This window comes from Sinocyclocheilus anshuiensis, unplaced genomic scaffold, assembly GCF_001515605.1.
Source record: "Sinocyclocheilus anshuiensis isolate Anshui unplaced genomic scaffold, SAMN03320099.WGS_v1.1 scaffold1906, whole genome shotgun sequence".
NCBI classification, from domain to species: domain Eukaryota; kingdom Metazoa; phylum Chordata; class Actinopteri; order Cypriniformes; family Cyprinidae; genus Sinocyclocheilus; species Sinocyclocheilus anshuiensis.
In genome coordinates this window covers 456124-466695 of record NW_015546187.1, presented here as the reverse complement: position 1 = coordinate 466695, position 10572 = coordinate 456124, and the positions used below count along the sequence as shown (strand labels likewise).

Sequence of the window (10572 nt, the reverse complement as noted above, 5' to 3'; positions counted from 1 at the left end):
AAATACAAGTAGACCCTTTGCAGTTCCGAATGATGTATACTCTTACCTTTATGAGCAAAAATGACGGCGTATTTTTAAGTTTCCGCTGTTCTTAAAAAAAAACGCAAGTGATCGCGCTGGCGCCTCCATGTCCTGCAGCGCTTCAGCTTCCACTCTCCGCGCAAACGATTGGATATGCACTTAACAGCGCTCATTTATCTAGGTTAAATGTTTAAATTAATACTGTGAATGAATATACTAATTAATAAAATGAATATTATTTATTTTGTATTACATATTGTTCATTCATTTATTTTTAACACCGCACCCCCAGCACCCCCATTTTTTCGTGGGCTACACTCCAGGGGGTGCTGCAGCACCCCCAGCACCCCTACTTCCCGCGGTAATGGAGAGAGTATACGATTTCGGATGCAGCCAGACAGTCAATGACTTTTCAATGACTCTCTCTGCAAATCGTTGTTGTACCACTTTATGAGAGAGTCATTCAACCACTTGATTCGTTCAAAACATTGATTCAGTCAATAGCGAAACATTCGGAAACACAGCTGCTTTGTTTTGTAACAATTTTTGTTGCCAGAACAAAATGGACAAACACAATACGTGGTGAAAGACGTAAGTTAACCTACTCATCTTCAACTTAGTTTCTTGAACTGTAGCATACAAGCACACTCGCAATCGTGCTGTTTTTGTTTAGCTATTCTACACAGCGTTATTCTGAACAACAACACTCCTGTTCTTGTAATATTGCTAGAAGCCAGCAGCCTCTAGTTATGATTAAGCCACAACATTTACATGTACATAGCAACATTTTAAAACACAAACATTTTTTGGGATTTAGCAAATCCCTCATCCAATAAAAAATAAAATGTGTGTGTGTGTGTGTGTGTGTGTGTGTGTGTGTAAGTGGGCTACACTTGAAAACACATTCTTTTATTACATTTCATTATTGGAAATATAGTCATTTTAGAGAACTAATAACCACTTGATAGAAATAGTCAGTGCCAATATACGTATATGTCAACATATGTGTGCAGTGCCAATATATGTAAGATCCAAACGCACCCTGAAGGCTGTATTACTGCATGGCTCTTTACGCAGAGTGCTGGAAAATTCCTTTGAGTGAGCCAAGAGAATGTTCCTGTGATAAGACAAGCCACTGCTCAGGGTGACAGAGCAAATAAATGATTCAAGATCATTTCCCTGCAATCTACAGAGATCAAACAAACTGTGTAATAAGATTAACCACACTTCAGCACACATTTATCATACATCCATAATGGGATGAGACTGTTGAGATATGGGAGTTTGTCTCCTTTTATAGATGCATGCCTGTGAGAGTTTGTGTGTTGTGTTTGTTTCCGTAAGATGCCTTATATAGCCCTTTTATTTGTATATTAGAATGATTTCTGAAGGGTCATGTGACACTGAGGACTGTAGTATGATGCTGAAAATTCAGTTTTGCCATCACAGAAATAAATTACATTTGAAAATACATTAAAATAAAAAAACAGTTATTTTAAGTTGCTTCTTTCAAAAACATTTAAACACTTCACCCTCAGATTATTAATGAAGATTTAAAGATGGAAAACATATCCAATTGATGTCAAAAGATGCTGGTATTATAGAGACTTTTAAGCTGTATAAGGAGGTGAACTCAAGCCTTGGTAGTCCATCTTTGGGGAGATCAAGCGCTTTGCCAGAGAAAATGAGAACGGGATGTTCCCTGTAGACCAAAAACAGGAAGCAAAAAAGTGAGAGTGACGTGACGTGACATGTGACGTGACATGTGGCCAAGTATGGTGACCCATACTCGGAATTAGTGCTCTGCATTTATCCCATCCTAAGTGCACACACACAGCAGTGAACACACACACACACCGTGAACACACACCCAGAGCAGTGGGCTTGAGAGTTCATTAGAATCATTAATTAATCTATCCTCTGGTCCCGAAAGAAGAATACTGTTTAATTTCCTAGATTGTCAAACCTCCTCCATCTTTGTGAGTCTCCATCTTAAAGGGATAGTTCATCCAAAAATGGAAATTCTGTCATAATTTAGTCACCCTCAGGTTAATCCAAACCTGTATGAGTTTCTTTCTTCTGCTGAATACAAAAGAAGATATTAGGTAACCAAACTGTTTCTGGTCCCCATTGACTTTCAAAGTATTTATTTATTTAAAAAACAAAACAAAAAAACAAGCTAATACAGGTTTGGAAGAACTTGAGGGTGAGTAAATTATTTTGTATTGATGTGTAAATGATGGGAGCGTCTCAATAAGCTGCCTAGCTCCCAAACTTGTGAATCAGTATATCGCATACAAGAATCTGGCAAGGACCCAGGCTCACTATATACATTGGGAAAGTGTTTACTCAATTACAACATCCAATGTCAATGTACAACGTCATTGTACATTGTTGTAGAATGTAACCACTGGTATTAACAACAGGCAGGACCCATATCTTTTTGATAGTATTGGCTCATGCATTGATAGTTGGCTCATGCATTTGTTTCACACTTAAGAAAGGTGACATAATTTCTGGTAAGGGAGCATATTGAGCATCAGTGCTCCCTGGTTTTTGCGGTGCATTGTTGGAATTTTCAGGGAGAGAAAGTTACAGTGCACTGGAAGGATTATGCGACTCAGGCACCCTGATCAGTGCCCTGCCTACTGAACTAGGGAGCTGATTGAGACACACCCACAGAATTTTTGGGTAACTATCCCTTTAACATTTGTTTGTGAAACCAACTCCTACTCCTCAATCACATACTCTTTGCACTTTCATTAGACTTGTTTAGACTTTCATTGTCTCTACAACTGACTATAGTCAGAGCCATATTTAATTTCTGACAGGAATGAAAATGAGGCTGTGAGGGATAGAAGCACAGTGATAGAAGTACAGGATTGTACTGTTGTTTAATAACATAGGCTTACCCAATGTTCAGCTGAAAATACGTTTTCAAAAACTCTATTATACAGTTTTTAAAGTTGTTGTGAATTTTACATGATCTTGGACTTTTATACAGTGCGTGCCATTGTAAAGACTGTAAGCCTTAGTTTCATGTGTTGGGAAGGTTACTTTGGAAATGTAATAGGTTACAGATGACAAGTTACCCTACTTAAAATGTAATAAGTAGTGTAACTATTTCCATTACTTTATTAACTGATTACAGTAGATTACTTTTTTAACACTTTTCTAAATTTCTTATTAAATTTTTCAACTTTTAATATTTTTTAAACATTTAAACCAGGCAGGGTTGACCTTACAACAGTACTAAACACTGATTACTGTCAGACTTTGTATCACTTGAATTAAGATCAACCACCACAAAATCAGATTTAGCACCTATTTTTACTTTGAAATCGTTCTTAGGTTAAACACAGATTTAAAACTGTGACAAGATATAGTTTAATAACTTATTATTACTTATAATACTTACTTTAAACACTATTTTTGAAATCAAATCTTTGCATAGCTATGACAGGAAACACTGGCAAACACTGGCATCTAACAATGCTTTAGAAAAAAAATGTTAATCTTAAAAAATAAAGTAAAGCAATTGCACCTATTTTGTAATTAATTAAGGCTGTTACATGTAACTAGTCCCCAACACTGGTGTTAAATTTAGTATGGCATCTAATTTGATTAAAATCTGTTGTGCAAAACCCAGTATAGTATCTTAAAATAGTGAAACAAGTGCGTTTTTATATGTTCTTAATACGAAAATATATTCAGAAAAAAATATTTCAGCTTTATTTAACCAGTTAGATGTTATTTAATTGAATCTATTCAATGTTTTGTTAACACTTTATTTGTAATTGTACGTTTTTAAGTACCGAGTATTAATTAACTACATGTAGCTATTTTCTATATGGTTAGGGTTAGGATTAGGGTTTGTGTTAGCAGATTAGGATTAGGGTGTGTGTTACCCCTCAGGGTTACTTGCATGTAATTATGCATGATTTATTGGTATTATAGTAGTAAATACATGTAACACGTGTAACAAGGTCACCTTAAAATAAAGTGTTGCTAATGTTTTTATTTAAATAAGGATTAATTTACATAAACTTTCACCGAACAGTAGGCTACCATTGTCATCAAGCGTGAAACGTTTTGAAACGTAGTTTCTATCTTTGTCCACTAGACGACAGTATTGATCACAAAATGAATCACAGAAGTTGGTTATGGGCAAGTGAGTTTCATGCGTCTTATAGTATTATTTACATACTGTTGCAGACATTGACAGATGCATTGTTTTTAAAGGTATGACAACACCTGTTGAATTGTGATTTTTATCTCTTTGTAATGAAGACCTGATAGGTGTATTCAGTTGCCTGTTGTTATTTTATATTACTTGATGGAAAATTCTCACATGTCATTTAGCACGAATCACTCATTTATCAAATAAAAGAGCACTGTAGCTAGTTGAAAATAAAGATGGAAATTTGCTTGGCATAATCATAATTCCATGCAGTTAGTTTGTGTTCTAAAATAATGACCACACCGCATTTGCTTATTGATTTTTTGACGGTTTGTCAATAGTTTGCTGGTTATATTATAGTATCAGAATGATAACAAAAAATAATTAAAAAAAGAAAGTTCAGGACACCACATTTCCTTATTACAGCATTGTTGCCGTTTTGTTGTTTGAACAGCATTTATTCAGTAATAGTGAGCAAATGTCTATTCCTGGAAGTTAAAATATCAAACCATTCTTTCTGCTTTCATTATGTAGAAGGCACAGCATCTATCCAAAAGTAATTGACCCATGGCCTTACTGGAAAGTCTCTCACAGTCAGATTTGCATTTTTCTATATTTAACAGCAAGTCGAAAAGAAAAGCCATGTATTGTTAGTCAAAAACCGCCTTACATTGTTATTTTTAAAAGCTGTGTGTTAATTATTGAGAGTGATATTAGAGTTTGATACCTTGCTGCCATAAAATTATTTTATTAAACTGTTTTTTTTCTGAAAGTGTCTGTGAGACATAATCTACTCTGTAATTTAGTTAGAACAAGTTGAGTGATTTTTTTAGCACATTTTAGCATATTTGCCCTCAGCAGTTACAACATGGCCTTTTTGTTTTTTTATTATTTATTAATTTTTTTTTTGAAGGTTTTCATGTTCAGTTCAGTGGTTGGCGCACACACGTGAGGTGAACAATTGATGTCACAAAGAGGGGTAACTTGTCAAGTTGATACTTCTCACCCTTTATGGCTTACTCATCTTTGTATTTTTGTATTCAATATTTTTACTGTGCATAACACACAAATAAAAAAAATCATCCAGTATGGCGCTTTGAGTGTCTCAAAGCCATAAGTGTGTGCCATTAGCACCATATTTGAACTGAGAGTTGCAGTGGAGGGACATATTATATTTTACCATTCAGAAGTTATCATCGATATCACAGTTTTCTTCTAAAATATGAGGCAGCATGGCCATACCCAGGCTTTGAAAATGAGTGAGGGGAGGGGGGGATGGGGGTTGGGTTGGTGTTAAAGAATTGTGTTATAATAACCCCTCATTATATACACTATAAACACTTTAAAGGAGACAGACATGTAGATGTTTGTGAAAGATGTTTTCTCTGTTTTGCAATAAAAGTAGCAAAAAGTTGATCATACTGATTTCAAAGTTAAGGATTCATTAGTTTGAATGTACATTGAACCAAAAATTATCATAACATCTTAGTTGATAATTCAGTATATTTTATTTTTGACAAAACATCCCATGTTTCGGTAGTGACAGTAATGCTTTGGTAGCAACCACATCACATAACAGAATTTTAACTCACATACTAAAACACTACTAAACTATACTAAAATACAAAAAATTGCATAACTGTACTAAAATTGTGTTTATTTCCCCCAAATATGAGGATTATGTGTTATCCCATAGAATTGTCACTACTGAAACAGTCACTACCGAAACATGTAATCATTGTTTCGGTAGTGACAATTCTATGGGATAACACCCAAAAAAACCCCAAAAAAACAAAACAAAGGTGTCACTACCGAAACTCCACCAAATGTTTTGGCAGTGACAATTTTAGATACTTTTGAACCTAGCTCAAAGATGCTAATCAGCACATGTTAGCTAGCACAGTTCTGAACAGTGGTACACATGTAAAAACTAAATGTTATGGAATAACTCTCAAAAAAGTGTGCTTAATTGCAGAAAAAAGGTGTTCGGTAGTGACGCTGCTTAAAGTTACACACAGATTTTTCAGACTTTTGAACATATTTACCTCAAAATGATGAGACCTATCTACTCACACCTTGTAGCTATGAGAGAGGGGGACACAGGAATATTTCCTGATCATAAATTTATGGGTTTAGTTAAAATCAGTCTCGGCCAATAGACTAAAACATAGAGTGTTTCGGTAGTGACATGAAAAATGCGGGACACATTTTTTACATAAAGTAAATATATATATTTTTAATTACAATAAAAAATACCTTTAAAAACAACAATGGAAAAAAAAATACAAAAATTATTTCAATATAACTTTTAAAAGTTGAAATTTATGGGTTAGGGTTTGTGACAGCCACGTCCCAATTGAAAGTACCCAATAAATGATGATTTTATATATATTAAGCTTACTAATGTTTTAAATATTATTGTGGGTTTCAATAGATAATAAAAGGATCTTAATAAACATCTAAGATTTGAATACATAAATGCGTTTTTAAACATGTTTTTTGGTTGTGGGACAGCAGTTTGCACCAATTCTGTAGAATGGCCCATATATATGTATATATAAATACTGATATATATATATATATATATATATATATATATAATATCAGTATTTCCTTTATTTAGATGTGCAGTGTGAAACATCCATTCTGTCATGATTGCAGGAATGTTAAAATAATTAATTTACAGATTTCTTATTAATCGAACACAAGCAAAATAATCTGCTGTCTTTGTATTTTCAGTCAACCAAATATTTTTAGGACACATTTACAATCACATTTCCATTGTATGTTTCTAGTAAGCGACACACTTAGCGTGAGAAGAGATTACATGAGAGATGGAAGGACATCCAACTGGGAGAGCTGGTATCCGTATAGAAACAGGAAGGAGTGCGCATGAGTCACTTAGAGAAAGGACAAAAACGCTAATCTTTGTTTTGGCAGTCACACCGTCCAAACAACCCTAGATGAAAAGTCACTAAAATAACTTACATACAAACAGGGCTTTTGAATTCACTGTGTAGACATAAGGCTTCACCAGTGAGAGCTGAGGTATCAGATCTTCATTTCTGGTCCACATTTTTCCCTCATTCTGAAACATCTACAACTATCAAGTGAAGTCGGTCATTGTGGTTTTAACTCATTTTATAATGTAAGTAAACTGCCAATGTAACTCGAATGGTGCTATAACGCTAAGCAAAGGTGTATGAGAATCACACCATGCTATAATAAAAACCTGAAATGACCAGCAAAGGTTAGTCTTGACATTACCAACGATGATGGTGTGTCATTTGTGCTCGCTCCTCGCTAATCTGGAAGGTTGATGCAAATGCTTGAAAAACGTCCTGGCAATTATTTGCATGCAAACAAATGTGTGAGGGTCATTTCAAAAGCTGACTTCTGATCAGCATCTATAGTATAGTTCACTAAAGCGGAGTTGGATTTCATGTGTCTTTGGTATAATGGTCAAATTCAGCTGGAGTTTGGGAGCAGACATAGTTGTTTCACTGGGATAGATAGCTGAGCAGATTTCCTGCCATTTACATCTGACATATTTGCATCATGGAAACAGGTAAGGTGTAATTTTACCTGTTTATTGGTGTATAAAAACTCTAGCTTGAGCTCAGTTTTAATCATGCTGTTTAAATTGAAGGTTAAGATTAATCTTATTGGAATGATTGAACTCCATCATTTAATATGTAACTCTAATGTTAACCAGTCTGATTACTTGATTACAAGACAACTTCAGTTTTAACTCATTTATAATACAGCAAAAATGGTATTTCAGACAGTCTTCAATGCTACAGAGCTCCTTCATTCATGAATCTGGGATTTTTTACATAACGCTACAATGATTTTTGCATGCAATTTCCTATCACTGACATTTTAAACTGCAAATTCACTGTTCTGTTAAAGAGGATCTTTGCTTCCCAGGAATCATCTTTTTGTGTTGTCTGGAAATAAACTTCAACATCAATGCTGAGCGATGACCTTGTTTTGCTCCGTCTATATCCTCCTCCTTTTAGCTACGAGGTCGTAAAGGCAGATTGACATAAACAAAAAATAATAATCGTCCCCTCGTGATGTTTCAACTGGACGAAGTTAGTGTTTGTAAACTGACCGATTTGCATTGACCAAAACCAAAGATAATTTCCATGCCAGTTATAGATGCACGCCATAAAACTGACAAGAGATACTGTACCTGCACGAAAATGAAGCTGCAAATGAGAAATTATTGTGCACTTGTGATCATAAACGAGCAGTTATTAAGCAAACCAGAGCTTGTATATGAATACCATCAACAGCTGTATTTGTGTGCAGATGAATGATTGATATCCTACACAAACGGAGTCATGTTTTTCTGTTTACAAGTACGTTACGTTCCTGTCTGTGTGTGTTTTTGCAGAATGCTCGAAGAGAGTGTATCAGGGAGTCAGGGTGAAGCACACGGTGAAAGATCTGCTGGCAGAAAAGAGGTCACAGCAGACGAGTGGCCCACACTACGCTGTAAGTCCACCGCTTCATCTCACCTGGTCAATACCCTCAACTGAAACACACCCCACCCTGTCATTCACAATGCTTCCTTTCACTCCATTCACGCTGCCACTCTGCTCTTCTTTCATATATGCAAACAGACAGTTTAAAACAGTTGGTATATTCTGTGCCCCGCCACTTTATTTGCTCACTGGCTTATCTTTTTTATTCTAATGATGAAGCTATGGCCTCTGATACAAGCCCTCGGAGTCTCGTCCTTTTCTCACACGGCAAAGCCCGTTAGTGAATACCTGCACATAAGCGGCAGACAATAGCAGCAGCGCTGATGGTCATGAGCTCCTGAGGTTTGGGAGTCAATCATCCTTTTGCTGCTGCTATAGTATGGCTATGCAAAGTCAAACACTCGCACACCTGCTCCACTGTATTGTTCCTCCTGTAGACCACAGACAAGTCGCCTGTTGTCACTCTAGACAAGCACAAATCAGACTTGCAGACATCTGGCTGCACAAGAGAGAAAGCTTTTCTCCATGTCAATGGCACGCTGAACTGGCTTTTGTTTGAATAAGTAGAGTAATGGCTTCTGTCTCGCCACTCTACAAACTAATAGTATTGCAAGATTTCAAACATTGTATTAAATCTTGTATTGTAAATTGTACACAATATTTGCATTAAATTATAAGATATAATACTTAAACAACATTAAGTACCATGAAAATAAAATTAACCTTTCTAAAAAGTCAAAATTATTTGAATTAATTAAATATATATATTTTGTGTATAGAAACTTTAATTGTAAGTATAGTTAATTTCTAATATAATATTTACTTAATATATTCTTAAAATTATATATAGGTAAAATATATAAAAATATATATAAAAATATATTACTTTATTTTTTAATATTTAAAAATAATAAATAATACAATTCTTTTCCTACATAAATAATTCTATAATATTATCTAGAAACAACAAGCGACGAAAATCTGTGTCATTCTCTCATATTACAGTTTCGTGACCATTGCGCCTTCAGATTTCCATGCGTGATGTATTCTTGGTGCTTTGAGCAGTGAATGGTAATTAATCTTTTGTATGCTATGCAATAGGTGAAAAGTAACTATGTTTTCGAAGCATAATAAAATGACATGTAGGTGTCAATCATTGTGATCCCACGGGGACACGACTGAGACCAAACACATACTACAATGGCAGAGCAGGGGGAGGGTTGCACAGGAGAATCGGAGCATGTCGAGGCCACACAGAACAAAAATTGCTTTATAATAAGCTTACATCTGTATCTATGGCCTTTTATTTGGGGGTAGAAGAGCCATCTGCAGACTTCAGCAAACGTTGTCCACAGATGTCATGTCCAAACACAGGACCAAAACAATACAGACACTTGCCAGGGGTTCCAGACGAACAATAGTAAAATACTACTCTTATATAATCTCTGGTCAAAGAAAAATGTTTAAATAAAAGTTGCATGGATAAGAAAATAACAAACATTTTACAGTGAGAGCTGATATTACAGAATGCGATTAGATTTTATTTTACATGTTGGCTTTAAGTATTGTGTTATTAGTCAGTGTAATTTTAGTACGAAGGAGACACTATTATAGTTTTTATTAATATTTTAAATTATTTTTCATTTTAATATTTCTTTTTAATTGTAATTTTACTTAATTTACTTAATTTTTTACTTAATTTTTAATTGTAATTTTACTTAATTTACTTAATTTTTCTGTGTTTTTGTCATTTGTATTCATTTTTATATTATGTCAACAGCTTTTATTCATTTTTATTTCAATTTTAGTTTTAGATATTTTAGTGCAAGTTAAACTAAATAAAAAAATGACAAATGTTGCTTTGGCAGCTAACCATGA

At 34.6% G+C, this 10572-nt stretch overlaps 1 protein-coding gene across 1 annotated transcript in view; it reads left to right on the top strand.

The window, feature by feature from the left end:
• The first annotated feature begins 7759 nt into the window (after positions 1–7759).
• si:ch211-213d14.1 (uncharacterized protein C11orf53 homolog) overlaps positions 7760–10572 on the top strand; it is a 6712-nt gene continuing 3899 nt past the window's right edge. The window contains exons 1-2 of the mRNA XM_016503399.1: positions 7760–7769; positions 8604–8704. Coding sequence (XP_016358885.1) covers positions 7760–7769; positions 8604–8704 — 111 coding nt within the window. The remainder of the gene's footprint in view (positions 7770–8603; positions 8705–10572) is intronic.